The sequence below is a fragment of the Amblyraja radiata genome, chromosome 3, assembly GCF_010909765.2.
Source record: "Amblyraja radiata isolate CabotCenter1 chromosome 3, sAmbRad1.1.pri, whole genome shotgun sequence".
Classification (NCBI taxonomy): domain Eukaryota; kingdom Metazoa; phylum Chordata; class Chondrichthyes; order Rajiformes; family Rajidae; genus Amblyraja; species Amblyraja radiata.
Window position 1 is genome coordinate 78,596,499 of NC_045958.1, and position 18,951 is coordinate 78,615,449.

An 18,951-nucleotide genomic window follows, 5' to 3' on the forward strand; every position below is an offset into this window, starting at 1 on the left:
AAGCAAAGTAAAGAGAGGTGGCAACGTTATGGAAATGAAGCGGGTAATCCGAGTGATGGCGAGACGGTATCCTCTAATGTGTCGGAAAGAACTGTAGATGTTGGTTTGCGCCGATGATAGACAGTAATACTGGAGACAGACATAAAATACTGGACGGGCAGCATCTGGATAAAAGGAATGGGTGACGTTTCGGGACGAGACTCTGAAGAAGTGTCTCGAACCGAAACGTCACACATTCCTTCTCTCCAGAGATGCTGCCCGTCCCGCTGTGTTACTCCAGCATTTCATGTCTATCTTCCGTATGCTCTGTGATGGTCATCTCGGAGTCAAGTGGCAACTCTGGTCTGTAGACACGAGGAACTGCAGATGCAGGAATCACGAGCAAAACACAGAGCGTTGGACGAGCCTGACCCTTTGAGTTCCTCCATCACTTTGTGTTGAAGTCAGGTCTGGACATTGCTTGGCTCAGTCTCAGGCGCCGGCTAACTAGGAAGGTCGAGTCAAAGTCCAGCACTAACACTCAAGAAATTACGTTTGCGGCCTGATGTTCCCAATATTTAATTGAAATCATTAATAAAGTAAATAAATAGATACCGGTCTAATCAGTATCTACGGGATTGGACAGGCTAGATGCAGGAAGAATGTTCCCGATGTTGGGGAGTCCAGAACCAGGGTCCCAGTTTTACAGTCTACCGTGGGAACTCTTTAACTCAGTAAAGTAAAGTAGCCTTTATTGTCATATCAGCGCACAGGCAGCAGTTGATTGTTGCTCTATTCAGTTTCCCAGGGGGTCGGGACGGGACTGGAGTTGGGAGAGAAAGGTGGGGGAGTCGAGGGAGAGGAGGGGGAGACAGATGGGGGTGTCTTCATTTACTGGCGGCGGGTGTCTGTCACTGAAACAGGCAGGTGAGATTTCACATCCACCTTGTGTGTGCCTCTCTCTCTCTCTCTCCCTCCCTCCATCTTACACAGGCTGAGAGACTCTGCCTCTGTGAGTGTACGTCTCTTTCTCCCCCTCTCCCACACACAGTAAGACCGAGGTACTGTGCTCAGTCCATCTGTGTCTCCCACATACACAGTAAAACATGTCTCCAAATGAGCCAATTCAACCAAGGGAGGATATTTATAGTGTGTGAAAAAAAAGTGACATCATTTGTGCCACGTGATGATTTAACAACACTTCACAATGTTCATTCAAGATTTAACGGGAACGCTCGGGAGACGGACAAGTCACTCGCACAAATAACAGAAATGCCGAGTACCGTGGGAACTCTTTATCTACCCCCCCGTTATATCGTGTGATATCGTGCTAGACCACGACCACTTCACTCTGGTTACATCTTGCGTCAAGTCGCCCCGTGAAAAAGCCGCATAACAATGCCTTCTATTCTTTCTTGAATTGACTGTCCATAACTTGTGAAGAAAAACTCACCTATGTTGTAGTTTGTTTTTCATAAGCTCTTGTCATGGATATCTTTGGCATGACACGTGTTAGTGTGAACAAGACCCACTGAACGACAGCATTTGTAAACTGCTTTCCAGTCTGTCTTCTATTTTTCCGCCTTTTATCTCTAAAATTACCTGGCAAATTATTTTCCAAGGTGCCGTTAAAAAACATCAAGGGTCACAAATTTTATAGACCCTGCGGTTTGAGCAAATGCAGAATTAGCTAAATTGTATCCAAACACGTCAAGCCCCAAACCCGAGGAACATGTCTCTGGCCTCTCTAAAAAAAAACTAAACACATTTTAACCATATGAGGTGAAATTGAATTCAAATTGTATGTCTATGCACGGACAACTCAGCAATCTGAGTAAGTGCCAAAGACACAGACAATACAACTCAATAATTGTTTGGGCACAGCTCTGCACAATCTCAATCACTGAAGCCAGTTTCTCACCAATGACTGCTGTTGATAGCTGCATAGATGCGGAACGTTGCGATGTAAGAGCTGTGATATTCACTGTATAGTTGGTGCCTGGTCTCAAGTTCAAACACACTACAGGGGAGTCATTTGCTGTACTATGAATAAATGAGCCACTGTGAAAGAATTCCCTTTGATAGACTCTCTCCCCTTGTATCTGAAACTGGAAAGAAATAAAAAGTTATAATGAAACTGTAATGAAGTAAAAAGACATTGCATTAAAAAAAGTACAATGCTGAATGATACAGCTGTAAGAGCAACTGAGTTGGAAGGCTTAGAACTTTCAAATGTACAAATAGAATTTTAGAACAAATTTACCCTGCTAACTGGATCTATTTAAATAGCCTCCCTCCACTATAGCAGAAATCATTTGCGAACAGTTTACTAAACAGATTTGATCTATAAAGAGCTTCCATTAACTTCAGCAAGCAGAACCCAGGACTGAAATTATGCAATCTCACACAAATAACAGCATGATTGTTTAATTGGAAAAATGGAGGTAGACTACATAATTCTAATTCTCTATTTAAAATGAATCCCAGACTTCATAAGATCGTAAGTGATTGGAGCAGAATTAGGCCATTCAGCCCATCAAGTCTACGCCATTCAATCATGGCTGATCTATCTCTCCCTCCTAACCCCATTCTCCTGTCCTCTCCTCATAACTTCTGACACCCTCTTACACTCTGAAAAATTAAACATTCTTCTTCAATTTTCAGAAACCTCCTCTTTTTGGTCAATCTAATAATTTTACCACTAATGCTCATCATCAACTATTTAGTCCTTCCCTAAATATCTCACAGCAAACTGCTGGTGCATAGATGGTAGAAGCATTAAAGGTTTGTTGCCAAAGTGAGTATATTATTTTATATATTGCCTTCCCGAACCCTTATGGAATCTTTCAAAGTCCTTACAGCCAATTAAAGATTTGTTTTAATGCAGTTATCATAAGGAAATGAATTTGCACAGCGTAACCTCCACAATCAACAATGTGATAAAGACCGGATGATTTTTTAAACATTTCATCTTCAATATTTCAGGGGGGGAGCGGGAGGGAGTGGGAGGGAGTGGGACGTGGAGAAGAATCCAACATAACATTGGCCACAAGATATCATGGAACAACAAATTCTGGGAAGCCTTTACCAACATTTAACAGAAAACTTTGTTCTTCACTTACTAAATATTTGTCCACAGATCTTGCTCCAATTCCATCCCTTTTCCATGTCAAGCACGATTCATTAAACAGAATAAAATCATTAACTATGAAGGACAAAAAGAGACCAACAGTGTAACCAATTTCAACAGGAACAAAAGCAAATACACAAAGGCTGGAAGATTTCATTTCTGGCATTACTTTAGTTGAATTACAGAATAATCCACTGAGTTATACAGATTTTTGGGGTGTTCTAACCATTTAAGTACATCACCACTAGCAATAACACAACACTTCAAGTAATTAGCCTTGGATTATTCACTCAACATTGCAACAAGGGCTTTGAGGAGAACGCAAGTCCTGCCTGTCCATTCATGGTGTTATCAGTTGATGTTCAATTTATCATGATACATTCAATGGACCTGAGAGGCACCAAGGATGCAGAAGATATGTACGACTGGCAGCAAATAGTTTCACAAAGGTTTTGACCAGCAAAACACAGGCAAGATTCTCCCCCTTTATATATTGCAAAACATAAAATGATGATAATCGCAGTGGTTGTATCCATTGAGGCAGGAGAATCATGAGGATCTTCCACTCCCAGTCTAATTTAGCCAGTCAGATAACCTGATCTAAGTTGACTCAAAATACTTCCTCTGACATCCAAGACAGTACTCAATGTCTGTATGTCTATGTTTCCATGTGGAAATGTTGTTTTGTGGATTTTTAACAGCTAATTTCTGAGCAACAGGTAACAAAACAGCCATGCTCTGAGTGACAACTATAAAGTTAAAGCATTAGCGCTCATTAGTTAGCAATGCAAACACCATAAACACCGGTATTATTTGTCAATCAAACACTATTTAAAGGTAGGGCAGCTATTTCAAAGCTTGAAAAACCTTTTAATGGTGAGATTTAAGTGTTACATGGACATGTTGGAGAGTTGTGAGTGTGTGGAATTCTCTGCCTCAGAGGGCGGTGGAGGCTTCTGGATCCTTTCAAGAGAGAGTTAGATAGAGCTCTTGGGGATAGCAGAGTTAAGGGATATGGGGAGAAAGCAGGAATGGGGTACTGATTGTGGATGATCAGCCATGATCACATTGAATGGCGGTGCTAGCTCGAAGGGCCGAATGGCCTACTTCTGCACTTATTGTCTATTGTCAATCACCTGCACTCTGAAACTGGCATGATTGCTGCTCAAAGGAAGAGAAATTCCACACACTCCTCCTTTAAGAATACAATGCCCTCAGTCAACAAGCAGTAATCCCAGATCTGGATGTTTGATTGGAAAATGTTCTGATCTATTAGAACTCCAAAGCTCTCCATATGTCAACTTTGCACAGTACAATATTAGTATTATTTGTGCAACACTACTGTCACCTAATTTAATCAAGAGTGCAGATTGCATCTTCCACCTCTCCAAGGAGCAGCATCTTAAACCTTGCCACGAGTAGTATCTGTACAATGTGGACGGCTTGATTGTAATCATGCATAGTCTTTTTGCTGACTGGATAGCACGCAACAAAAAAATATTTTATTGTACCTCGGTACACGTGACAATAATAATAAACTAAACTAAAAGGGTCTTCAAGCACTGGATAAGCTGCCAAGCGATTAATGGCATTTAACATCCTTTGCTTCAGTTTTTAAGTTTTAGATATATAGCGTGGAAATAGGCCCTTCGGCCCATCGTGTCTGTATTTCTATCCTACATTCTAGGGACAATTTACAGAAGCCAATTAACCTACAGACCTCCATATTCTTTGGGATATGGGAAGAAATCGGAAACACCAGAGAAAACCCACATGGTCACATGGAGAGCATGCTCCATACAGACAGCACCCATTGTCAGGATTAAACCCAGGTCTCTGGCGCTGTAAGGCAACAATTCTGGTGCCGTGCCACTGTGCTGCCCTGCTGCACCATTGTTTCATTGTTGAAATATCTAACACAGGAAGTTAAGATGAATGCATTAACTGGACCTTGATTGCTTTTGTTTAATTGAGTTCTCAGCGATGTGGCTTAGTTAAAAAGAACATTACCTTTACACACCAGTTTGACTTCTTCCCATTGACCTTCTTGTTTGCACTTGGACACGTTGGTTCCAGACAGTGCATAAAATTCATCCATACATTGATAGTGAACAACACTTCCCAGTCTCGTGCTCTGGTACTGGGTTAGTTTGGCATGTGGTACGACTGGAGGAGACCCACAGTCAATCTCTGCAAAAGATAAAGGTTACAATATTCTCCTCTTAGTCTGGGCTCCATTAATGTCTCAGCATGCTTTTATTTATGACAGCAGTCATTAATTGAGATCTCGTAAACCAAAACCAAAAGATAAATGTTCACTTCTATGGTGTAATCCAAGACCACAGGATATCCCAAAGTGTTTTGTTTTTTTGCAAATGGAGCATTAGTGAACCCCTGATTGCAACATTCATTATACCACCAGCATGCTAACTCAAGAAGAGAATAACGGGAAATTAACAAGAAACATTACTTGTTGCCATTTTCGATATGCCGACACATTATTATCTATAAAATACATTTATATGCAGGGAAGGCTCTTTAACTGGCCTGGGCTATTGGAAGCAAGAGGTCATGCAATTGTATCTCATGGAAGGACAGAGTGGTCTCAATCTGTGCTTTAAGGGGTTTTACCAGAGCTGTCAATACAAAACCAATTGAGGAATTATTAAAATACTAGCTCCAATTCCAAATTCAGGACACTTAAATTTAGTAAATCAAGCATTCTGGAATTTAAAGATAAAAAAAGCCTAAAAATTGCAAAAAAGAGTAATTATATATGATAATCCATCACAACTTTAGTGAAGGAGAACTGAGGTCCCAAACTGATCAAATTAATCGAATCTCCTCCTCCTGCATGTGATCCATATCCCTCCATTCCCTGCATGAACACGTTCCTATGCAAAAGCCTATTAAATGATCCAACAAAATTGAATAAATATATGAAAGGAGAAAGTATGCAGGACTAAGAGGTAAGAACACAAGGGGGGGGGGGGACTGATTGGCTTTTTCCATTCCTTGATTCTTTGTCCAGCCATTCCCATGTTACTCGAACATGTCTCATGCCTGGTGGTACAATGGGGGCTAACATTGAGTGCGGCAGGCTCAAAGATGCTGGGAGCACATCTGGTTTTCGATTTATGATTGAGACATGCAAACTAAATCTTCTTAAGCAGGCCCTCGGGGTCAAGAATTACTTGTTGAATGTTCCAATTATTTTGCTGGTTGTAGAAATGTTGTTTGAAAGATCATTAGAAGATTGTAATTACTATGTTCTGCAACGGAACAGACTATCTGATCATCATCACGTATTGAACGGTAAATGTACAGCTACATTTCGAAAAGAGTATACATTAGTTTCTTCTTTATTACATTTGGATAATAACTGATAATGTGTGGAAAGGTAACCAGATCTTGCTAAATTGTTATTACGCATGTACTCATTAAACATGCATCAAAATCCGCCAAATAAAAGAAACTGCAGATTAACTGCACTGGAAGCCATACAACTGCATTATACAACTGATTTGTTCTTACAGAACTCACAGAAATATAGCAGAACATCCAAAGGTGCTTCTCAATTACCAAACTATATTTGATGTGGAGCCACATGAGGAAAGATGTGGAAATATGAGGACAGTGACCAAAGGATTAGGAACAAAGTGTCTAAGTAAGATTAGGAGCAGTTTAAAAGAGGTGTGAGAACCGGATATGCAGAGTGTGTATTTCAGTGCTAGGACAGGGAAGGGATGGCTGCCAGAGATGGAATTATTAATATACAAACTGCTGCTCGCATCATTTACCATAAGCACACAATGGTAGAACCATCCACTACAGTGATATTTAAAAAGCTTTATTATAGGAGCCTTGCAACTTCATTCACCAAATTATACTGCACACAACAACAAAATTCTGCTGTTGCTGAGTTCAGTCAGCAAGTAACTACGTCAATCGATTCTGGTTCACTGCAGTCTATCTATACAATATACAATACAATACCGTTTATTGTCATTTGAACCTCAAATGAAGTTCAAACGAAATTTGGTTTCTGCAGTCATACAACAGGAAAAGAACCAAGACACACACCAACACAATTTACACAAACATCCATCACAGTGAATCTCCTCCTCACTGTGATGGAAGGCAAAGTCTTGTCTCTCCCCTGCTCTCCATTCTTCTCCCGATGTCAAAGCCCCCGGCGGACGCTAGTAAGTCCCGCAGCCGATAAAGCCGCACCGGGCGATGTAAGGCCCCGCTATACTTGCATTGTGCCATATTGTACTAACAAAGTTCTCTGACCTGAAAAGTAATTTCTGTTATTCTTTCCTCAGATGCTGCCTGACCTGCTGAGTGTTCCCAACATTTCCTGCTTTTATTTCAGATTTCCAGCATCTGCAGTTTTTAGATTTCTATACTCAAGGTTGTGCGAATACACCTCCCCCTTTGTACACCCCCATCATGAGTTCAAAACAAAAGCATCCCAAGCCTACCCATGGGAGCATCAAAAACACGGGTTGACATGAGGAGATATTGGAAAATTTGATTCCATGGATGTTGAAAATATTAAAATAATTTTTTTTTAAACTAGAATCATTCAGTGTATCAGGAAGCATCAGCAGAGACAGAATCAGAATGTCAGGTTGATGTCCTTTCATAAAACAGCTTAGATGAAAGACTGAGACAAAATGCTAGCATAACTTAAGCGGCCTTTTCACGGGGCGACTTGACGCAAGAGTTAACCAGAGTTTAACATCGTGGGAACCTCGTGCGATAACAGTACGGCATTCGTGGACCACCGTGGACCACCGTAGCGCTAACGGCAGGTCATCGTGTAACTTGGTGACTCGGGAGAAAATTCAAGAAAGTTTGAATTTCTCCAAGAGTGACTTGTACACTTGTGGTTGAGCATTGCAACATTATATGGACGTAGTGGCCAGTGCGATATCCGTAATAACTCTTGCAGTTACCGTGGGAACTCCTGCGAACGGTGAACCCAGAAGCTGGACAGAGGGGACAGAAGGTGAGTAAAAATTGTCTTCTGTGGGATTGAATTTAAAAAATAAATAAAAATAAAGATTTGCATCCGCATATGGACATCAACTTATTCATGAGTTATGTTAATGAGATTCAAGAAAATAACTATAATCTTTAAAAGGGACTTTAAAAGGGACTTTACTGAAAGGTTACGCATTTTTATGGTCCGTGAGAAATTTTTCACATGTACTTCTTTGAGAGATACAGCTCGGAGTCCTCGCCGACTAGCGATCGATGCCTTTCCGAAGCAGGGTCCGGAACGCTACCAATCAATGTTGTACAGAGACCCGTGTAAAGCGGCCTTTTCACGGGGCGAGTTGACGCAAGATGTCACCAGAGTGAAGAGGTCGTGGTCCAGCACGAGTCTCGCACGATATAACGGCAGTAGATAAAGAGTTCCCACGGTACTCGGCATTTCTGCTATTTGTGCGAGTGAACTTGTCCGTTTCCCGAGCTTTCCCGTTAAATCTTGAATGAACATCGTGAACTACACGTGACACAAATGATGTAACATTTTTTTTCACACACTATATATATCCTCCCTTGGTTGAATTGGCTCATTTGGAGACATATTTTACTGTGTATGTGGGAGACACAGATGGACTGAGCACAGTACCTCGGTCTTACTGTGTGTGGGAGAGGGGGAGAAAGAGACGTACACTCACAGAGGCAGAGTCTCTCAGCCTGTGTAAGAGGGAGGGAGAGAGAGAGAGAGAGGCACACACAAGGTGGATGTGAAATCTCACCTGCCTGTTTCAGTGACAGACACCCGCCGTCAGTAAATGAAGACACCCCCATCTGTCTCCCCCTCCTCTCCCTCGACTCCCCCACCTTTCTCTCCCAACTCCAGTCCCGTCCCGACCCCCTGGGAAACTGAATAGAGCAACAGTCAACTGCTGCCTGTGCGCTGATATGACAATAAAGGCTACTTTACTTTACTGAGTTAAAGAGTTCCCACGGTAGACTGTAAAACTGGGACCCTGGTTCTGGACTCCCCCAACACCGGAACCCTTCTTCAGACAGCCTAATCGGAATTGAGTCTGAAGATGTGTCTCGTCCCGAAACATCAGCTTTTTTTCTCCAGAGATGCTGCTTGACTCGCTGAGTTACTCCAGCTTTTTGTGTCTGTCTTCGGTTTAAACCAGCATGTGCAGTTCACTCCTTACACGGGTCTCTGTACAACATTGATTGGTAGCGTTCCGGACCCCTGGACCCGAGGACTCCGACCTGTATCTCTCAAAGAAGTACATGTGAAAAATTTCTCACGGACCATAAAAATGCGTAACCTTTCAGTAAAGTCCCTTTTAAAGTCCCTTTTAAAGATTATAGTTATTTTCTTGAATCTCATTAACATAACTCATGAATAAGTTGATGTCCATATGCGGATGCAAATCTTTATTTTTATTTATTTTTTAAATTCAATCCCAAATAAGATAATTTTTACTCACCGTTCCCTCTGTCCAGCTTCCGGGTTCACCGTTCGCAGGAGTTCCCACGGTACCCGCAAGAGTTATTACGGATATCGCACTGGCCACTACGTTCATATAATGTTGCAATACTCAACCACAAGTGTACAAGTCACTCTTGGAGAAATTCAAACTTTCTTGAATTTTCTCCCGAGTGACCAAGTTACACGATGACCTGCCGTTAGCGCTACGGTGGTCCACGAATGCCGTACTGTTATCGCACGAGGTTCCCACGATGTTAAACTCCGGTTAACTCTTGCGTCAAGTCGCCCCGTGAAAAGGCCGCTTAAGGAGTGAACTGCACATGCTGGTTTAAACCGAAGACAGACACAAAAAGCTGGAGTAACTCAGCGAGTCAAGCAGCATCTCTGGAGAAAAATAGCTGATGTTTTGGGACGAGACACATCTTCAGACTCAATTCCGATTAGGCTGTCTGAAGAAGGGTTCCAATTCGAATCGCCACCTATTCTTTTTCTCCAGAGATGCTGCCTGACCCGCTGACTTACTCCAGCTTTTTACGTTTTTCTTCCCAGATCTGACTTACCTGCTGAGTTACACCAACATTTTGTGTCCTTCTGTGCGTATTAACCAGCATTAACCAGCGTCTGCAGTTCCTTTAGACATTACCTAACTTCAGATTTTAGAGATATAGCGCGTGGGAACCCCTGCGAACGGTAAACCCGGAAGCTGGACAGAGGGGACAGAAGGTGAGTAAAAAAGGTGGTCTCAATATCGACAAGGGAACATGTGTCCTTCGAGGACGTCCCACCTAATTGTCATTGTTGGATAATCTTTTTAACAGGAACACTTGCAGAGATGGCTCCCAGAAAATCTCAAAGAAAGGGGGTAAAGCGTGTCAGAGATGTTTTTGCCATGTTGCTCTATTCAGTTTCTATATTGTTTCACTTTCTATATCTATATTGTTGCTCTATTCAGTTTCCCAGGCGGTCGGGACGGGACTGGAGTTGGGAGGGAAAGGTGGGGGAGTCGAGGGAGAGGAGGGGGAGACAGATGGGGGTGTCTTCATTTACTGGCGGCGGGTGTCTGTCACTGAAACAGGCAGGTGAGATTTCACATCCACCTTGTGTGTGCCTCTCTCTCTCTCTCCCTCCCTCTTACACAGGCTGAGAGACTCTGCCTCTGTGAGTGTACGTCTCTTTCTCCCCCTCTCCCACACACAGTAAGACCGAGGTACTGTGCTCAGTCCATCTGTGTCTCCCACATACACAGTAAAACATGTCTCCAAATGAGCCAATTCAACCAAGGGAGGATATTTATAGTGTGTGAAAAAAAAAGTTACATCATTTGTGTCACGTGTAGTTCACGATGTTCATTCAAGATTTAACGCGAAAGCTCGGGAGACGGACAAGTCACTCGCACAAATAACAGAAATGCCGAGTACCGTGGGAACTCTTTATCTACCTCCCGTTATATCGTGCGAGACTCGTGCTGGACCACGACCACTTCACTCTGGTGACATCTTGCATCAACTCGCCCCGTGAAAAAGCGTGTCAGGCAGCATATCTGGAGAAAATGGATAGCTGACGTTTTGGATCGGGAGAATCAGCCTGAAGAAGGGTCCAAACCCGAAACGTCACCTATCCATGTTCTCCAGAGATGCTGCCTGACCCACTGAGTTAAACATTTTGTGTCTATCTTTGGTATAAGTCAGCAACTACAATTCCTTTTTATTATATTTAATTAGACAAAAGATTGTTTACTTGAAAAGTTAACTCTCTTTTTCTCTTCATTTGTTTATTAGTTACCGCATATATCGGAACAAGTAACCAAGCAACTAGCTCAAAGATAGACACAAAATGCTGGAGTAACTCAGCGGGACAGGCAGCATCTCTGGAGAGAAGAAATGGGTGAAGCTTCGGATCGAGACCCTTCTTCAGAGTGAAGAAGTCTGAAGTCAGCAGTCTGAAGAAGGGTCTCACCCAAACCATCACTCATTCCTTCTCTCCAGAGATGCTGCCTGTCCCGCTGAGTTACTCCAGCATTTTGTGTCTATCTCAAGTTCAAGTGAGTTTATTGTCATGTGTCCCTGATAGGACAATGAAATTCTTGCTTTGCTTCAGCACACAGAACATAGTAGGCATTTACTACAAAACAGATCAGTGTGTCCATATACCAATATAGAAATATATACACACATGAATAAATTGATAAAGTGCAAATAACAGATAATGGGTTATTAATGATCAGAGTTTTGTCCGAGCCAGGTTTAATAGCCTGATGGCTGTGGGGAAGTAGCTATTCCTGAACCTGGTCGTTGCAGTCTTTGTGGCCAAGATGGAGTGGGTCTTTGATGATACTGCCAGCCTTTTTGAGGCAGCGACTGCGATAAATCCCCTCGATGGAAGGAAGGTCAGAGCTGATGATGGACTGGGCAGTGTTTACTACTTTTTGTATTCTTTTCTTCTCCAGGGCGCTCAAGTTGCCGAACCAAGCCACGATGCAACCGGTCAGCATGCTCTCTACTGTGCACCTGTAGAAGTTAGAGAGAGTCCTCCTTGATAAACCGACTCTTCGTAATCTTCTCAGGAAGTAGAGGCGCTGATGTGCTTTCTTGATAATTGCATTAGTGTTCTCGGACCAGGAAAGATCTTCAGAGATGTGCACGCCCAGGAATTTGAAGTTCTTGACCCTTTCAACCATCGACCCGTTGATATAAATGGGGTTGTGGGTCCCCCTCCTACTCCTTCCAAAGTCCACAATCAGTTCCTTGGTTTTGCTGGTGTTGAGGGCCAGGTTATTGCGCTGGCACCATATGGACAGTTGCTCGATCTCTCTTCTGTACTCTGACTCATCCCCATCAGTGATACGCCCCACAATAGTGGTGTCGTCAGCGAACTTGATGATGGAGTTCGCACTGTGGTTCGCTACGCAGTCATGGGTATAGAGTTAGTACAGCAGGGGGCTGAGCACGCAGCCTTGAGGTGCTCCTGTGCTGATTGTTATCGAGGCTGACACATTTCCACCAATACGAACAGACTGTGGTCTGTGAATGAAGAAGTCGAGGATCCAATTGCAGAGGGATGCGCAGAGACCCAGTTCTGCGAGTTTGGTAACAATCTTTGGTTTAAACCAGCATCTGCAGTTCCTTCCTACACAACTAATTCAAAGAGCTGGGTTTTAAGTAGCGCCTGCAGCAGTAGAGAGGAAAGGAAATATCAGAGCGTACTGCCATCAACACTGAGCGTTGTAATCTGAGAATGTACAAGAGGCTAGAATTGGTGGAGTGCATAGATCTAGTCAATACGAGATGTCTGTAACACAAACACACTCAGGTAAATATTTGTTTACCTGCAGGACGCCCTAAGTAAATACTATACAGCAGGTATACATGCCTTTGTGAAGCATTGCTGGTTCAGAGGCCAGATGATAAACACATCAGGTTTGCCGAATTTAATTACTATAGAAATATGATACACTGTTAATACAATATTCCTGGCAACACCTGTTCATGTTTAGCATGCCTTTTATTACCTGAACAATTGAAATGCGCTCCTTCCCACTGACCCCTCTCCGAGCAGATCATTGTGCCATTTCCTCCTTCACTTACAAAACCAGTCTTACAACGATATTGAATTTCAGCTCCGTATGTTGTCTGTCTGATAGGTGATGACCATGCATTTGGTACTGGTGCTGGTGTCCCACAATCAACAGCTATGAAGAAGAACATTGGAAAAGCAGCATTAACTTTTATGGTTTGCATTGATTATATTAATATTAACATTTCATTCTTGTTTTCAAACCTGTTCTTTTTTCAGATCTCCCCTCAACCATAATCTCCACGTTTGCATCCTTCTAAACACCAATTCTGAACACCAAAACACTACATCCCCCATTGCTTTCATTATATCAATGCCATGTTAGTCAGGCCCACAAACTCTGGAATTCATCCTTCAACCCTTACTTAAAAATTAGACAAGGTGACCTAATGGTGCTCAGTGTTAAAGTTAGTTTAATAACCTACTGCGAAGCATGGAGCAACATTTCCCTCTGTTAAATGTAAATAGGTAATGCTGTCGCTTCATTAACTCTCATTTACTGAACAAAGTTAAAAAAAAATGTATATATTATATAGATCAATTGGGAAAGTGGGCAAGGAGATGGCAGATGGAATGCCCAGGACCACAGTTTAAGAATAAGGGGTAAGCCATTTAGAACGGAGATGAGGAAACACTTTTTCACACAGAGAGTTGTGAGTCTGTGGAATTTTCGGGCGGTGGATGCCGGTTCTCTGGATACTTTCAAGAGAGAGCTAGATAGGGGTCTTAAAGATAGCGGAGTCAGGGGATATGGGGAGAAGGCAGGAACAGGGTACTGATTGGGGATGAACAGCCATGATCACATTGAATGGCGGTGCTGGCTCGAAAGGCCGAATGGCCTACTCCTGCACCAATTGTCTATTGTTTATTAACTCAGACAAGTGCAAAGTTAAACTGGGCAGGACATACACAGTGAATGGTAGGGCCTTGGAGAGTTGTTTTTTTTGAGCAGCGAGAACATACGGTAAAATACAAGTTCCCTGCAAGTGGAACTATAGGCAAATAGGGTGATGAGAATGGCATATGACATGTCTGCCTTCATCAAGGCATTGAGCATAGGAGGTAGAATGTCATGGTACAGTTGCACAAAACGTTGGTTAGGTCGCACGGAGTATTGTGTGTGGTTCTAGTTACCACACTACTGGAAGGACTTCATTAGGTTAGAGAAGGTGAAGAAAAGATTCATATGGCCTGGATTGGAGGGTGTGGAAAACATAGATAGGCTAGGTCTGTTTTCCTGGAGCAAAGGAAGGTGAGAGGTGATGTGATATAGGTACGTACAGTACACTTACCAAAGGCATGGATAGGGTAGATGGCCAGTATCTGTTTCCCATGGTAGGAGCGTCTAAAGCTAGAAGGCGTAGGTTTAAGGTGAGTAAGAGGAGGCTTAGAAGGGATGTGAGGGGTAAGATTTTCCAAAGAGTTGTCAATATCCGGAATGAACTGCCAGAGGAGGTGGTGGAGGCAGGAACAGGAACAACATTTAAGAGGCACCCAACCTGCTACATGCATGAGCAGGGCATAGAGGGATATGGAACTAACATGGGCAAGTGAGATCAGTAAAGATAGTCATGGTGATTAGCACAGAAATAGTGCGCCGAAAGGCCTGTTTTTATGCCATACAACTCTGATTCTACAACATTGAACCAGATATTAAACTAGAAGCAGCTGCAGCAATGGTATTTGGCAGCAAGATCAAGACTTGCAAAATCGTCAGAACTTGCAAGGTAATCAACATCATTCTTCACACAAACACCAGCCAACTTTAGCCTCCCCTCACCACAGTAATACAGTGACATTGTGGATGTATCCATTTTACAGCTTAAACAGCACAGGCAATGTTAAATCTGGCATTAAACACATTAATATCTTTCCAACAATATAAAATGGTAGTTCCAATCAAGCTCTCTTGCCCATGGTAATTGGTCAAATGTTACTTCATTGTTAGATTTTAAATGTTCAATTTATACAATTCCCTCCCTCGGTCGTTTCTCCTCCTCCCTGAACCTATTCTCTTTCCCTCACCCTCTTTTACTTTCTATGTAGAAATCAAAAGAGATGCAACTTGAAGCGCTACAACCCATAAAAAAATTAGAGTAACCATTTCTCCTTTTTGACAGCCATGGGCACAATGGGCCAAATGGCCTCTTTCTATGCCGTAGATTTCTATGATATGATCTAATACGATTCCGTTTCACTTTAAACCAAGGCTATGTCAGCTCTCTCAGATACAAAACATTCCATGGTGTTCTTCTGAAGGAGACCAGAGATGTCCTTACTAACATTTATCCCACAATCAACGTCACGTAAATGGATTTTGTGTTTTTAACACATTGCTGTTTCTGGAGGTGGGCTGTGCAAAAATGGCGGCCATGATTCCACTATCCCAACAGAGATTACATTTCACAAAATGCAGAGTAGACCACTTGGAGATGTACTGAAAGAGAATGGAAAGCCCACTATAAACAAAAGTCTTTCATTCTTGCTGTCAGGCTTTCTCCAGAAGCTGGTGGAGGAGAATTGTGTGCATCTCCGCTCCCAATGGAGTTTTCCTGCTTGTTTTAATTTCCCCTTGTGTAAACACATTAGCAGCTGCTCATCCTTCACTGCAGATGTTAGCAGACATTCTGCACGTGGAGAGTCCTGATGTTGGCGCTTGTACGACCCCTGCTGGGCATGAAAAGCAATGGGATCCAGTTCTTTGGCCTCTCAAATTCCATCAGTAATCTCCTTTAGTCACAAGCCCTCTTCAAACACAACACTGATATATTTAATGCTCCCTGATCCTGGAATCCTTGTTAAAACAACATGATACAAGCATCAGAACTGAGAAATGACACCTACTATGTTAGATTGAAAATGTAATAGATTTTTACAAGAAGAAATAATGAAGTGCTTAAAATTTTGGAAGAGTTTAATGGGGCGCGTAAAATGCTTTTCCACTCCTGTTGCATCTTTATAACACTTTTGTCGGGTCACAATTGGAATACTGTGTGCAATTCTGGTCACCCCATTACAGGATGTGGAGGCTGTGGAGAAGGTGCATAAAAGGTGTACCAGAATGTTGCCTAGATTAGAGGGCATTAGCTGTAAGGGGAGGTTGGACAACCTTAGATTATTTTCTCTGAGTATCCAAAGTTGAGAGGAGACCTGATAGAAATATATAAAATTACAAGAGGCATAGATGGGGTAGACAGTTAGCACATAGCTTTAAGGACAGAGGGGGAAAGTTGAAAGGAGATGTGCCTGGCAAGTTTTTTATTTACACACAGAATTTTTGGTGCCTGGAACACATTGCCAGGGGTGATGGTGGAAGAAGGTAAGACAGTGGCATTTAAGAGGCTTCTAGATAGGTACATGGGTATGCGGGGAATGGAGGAAAATGTATCAAGTGCGGCCAGAGGAAATTAGTTCAACAGCACAGACATTGTAGGGCCGAAGGGTCTGTCCCTGTGCTGTAATGTTTTGTGTTCCATGTTAATGAGGTTGGCCTAGAATTTTGTAAATCTGAGACAGTGATAATGTTTACTGATGGTTTTGGAAAAAGCATCACATACAGATCCCGCAATTGCAGTGGGGTGGAATTTTTCTATTGTGACAACAGTTGCTGTCAGGTGTCATATTTACATATAAGCATACCAACAGATTTATTAAATAATATTAACCTTGTACAAATCAACATTGCCTCTGCCTAAGTCTATTATTTTCTAAAATATTTTCTAAAGTGCCCCGTTTTCATTTACTTAATCATAGATTTTAGCATTTCCTCTACCATTGATGCCAGAATAACTGGTCTACTGTTCCCTGAATTTTCTCTTATTCTCTCTCCTTTTTTTGAATTGTGGGACTGCATTTGCTACTTTCCACTCAATGGAAATTCTTCTCAAGCCTTTGCATCTTTGGAAGATGACAACAACTATCCACTATTTTCATCACTGCCTCAATTAAACGCTAGAATGCTGCGCATCTGTTCCTGTGGTCTTATCATCTTTATGTCTCAATAATTACCCCATTATAAGTTTAGGATTAATACTGATGTTTCAAACTCCTCATTCTGACACAAATCCTTCATTATTTCCAGTAGGTTTTCGATATTTTCTTCCATGAAAACTGAAGCAAAATATTTGTTTTTTCTGCTTCTTCATTATTTCCTAATATAATTTCTCCTGATTAAGCCTGTAAGGAACCCACATTAACTTCACCTAATCTTTTGTTTAATGTGTTCCTGTAGAAGCTACAAATGTTGAACATTAACTTTGCCTGAAATACCTCTTCTGTATAAATGATGGGCAGCACCATTAAACTCTATATCGCTTAGAGGGTAGGTAACCTTTTTCAACTCATTCATGGGACCTGGTTTAACAATTGACACAAGCATTTATTCCCCATTCTACACTGGAGCAACAAGGCTGTGGAAAATCACCTTTCTAAGCTGCTCATCTTTGTTTGGAACAACTGAGTGATTTTCTTAGCTATTTCAGTGGGCAGCTAAAAATCTCCTGGTGAGTTATGAGACATATTGTTGCACGCCGGCCAGACAGGGTAAAGATGATAGATTATGTAAATAGAAAGGCTTGACAACAATCCAGTTATTTCACAGTGTGCGAGTGCAAGTGCATTACGCAAGCTTATTTTAGAGAATTCATCATTATTAAATTTATTCACTGAATTTAAATTCTTCAGCTGCTATGGTGGGTTTGAACTTCCATTCTAGATCATTAGTCCAGGCCTATGATTTATAAATTTAGATATAAACCCTCTACACTACCAAGGTCCTGGGACATGGTTTACTCAATATGACATTAAATTATAGTTCATGAAAATGCAAATAGAGACCAAGTTAGAGAATAGAAATCCATTCAAAGGTCTAAACCATATTTATATACTAGACCAACCAATAGCAGCAGCTTGCTACACAAAGAACTGCTTTGTTAGCATAGTGTGATCATACATCATCATCTGTAATCTTGTACTAAATCAGCACTGTAAAGGCTTTTAATAGGGAAGGAGAATATACAAAGCTTTCAGTTATTCCTAATTTATTCTGGTGAGCTATGAATATAGCCTGATAAGCATATAGGTGGTCAATAAGCATATGACAAATCAAATCATAAGAAAGTTCAAACACTCTCATTATATCAAACTTTGCAGAGCAGGCGAACATTATTTATTAATGTGCCTTCTTACTTTTTGCTGTACACAGATACATTCCTTCCTTCAATAATGTAAAGCCCTTCCAAGCAATTATAACAGATCCTGTCCAATATTTTCTTATTTGGCCTCTGGGATTGTCAGAAACTGAATGTAGTCAATGTCCACATTTAAGGAGAAGCTGGATAAATGCAAGAGAGGTACTGCTTAAATAAAACATGGACATTTTAAACTCCATTCCAGAAATATTAAACTCAATGCTATGAGGCCCGGGAACATTCGGCCCAAGTGCACCTTATTAGTTTCAAAGCATGACAAACACCTCCTCGATAATGTGCTTAACATTTTATCCTTCCCCTCTTTTGTCTTTAAAAATTTTTTTTTTATCTAGCTTCTCCTTAAATGTTTCCCATGTTATTCCCATGTCACCATTTCCACTTGGGAAAGAGTTCTACATTCTCTTCACTCTTAGGCTTAAGATGGTTCTCCTGAATTTTCCTTTAGATTTATTAGTAACTAGTTAGTTAATACAGATGGATTCCCGTTTTTTAATTTGTGAGACTTAAGTAATGGAAGATTTCTGTTTAGGTGGGCTAACTTTCCCTTCTGAAATTGGAAGGACCTTCACAAATGTTTG

The 18,951-nt window shown here is 41.6% G+C and overlaps 1 protein-coding gene across 1 annotated transcript in view; it reads right to left on the reverse strand.

Moving 5' to 3' along the window:
- LOC116971567 (sushi, von Willebrand factor type A, EGF and pentraxin domain-containing protein 1-like) overlaps positions 1–18,951 on the reverse strand; it is a 127,625-nt gene that overhangs the window by 23,861 nt on the left and 84,813 nt on the right. The window contains exons 27-30 of the mRNA XM_033018802.1: positions 13,099–13,278; positions 5,120–5,299; positions 3,102–3,184; positions 1,901–2,087 (exon numbers count right to left, since the gene is read on the reverse strand). Coding sequence (XP_032874693.1) covers positions 1,901–2,087; positions 3,102–3,184; positions 5,120–5,299; positions 13,099–13,278 — 630 coding nt within the window. The remainder of the gene's footprint in view (positions 1–1,900; positions 2,088–3,101; positions 3,185–5,119; positions 5,300–13,098; positions 13,279–18,951) is intronic.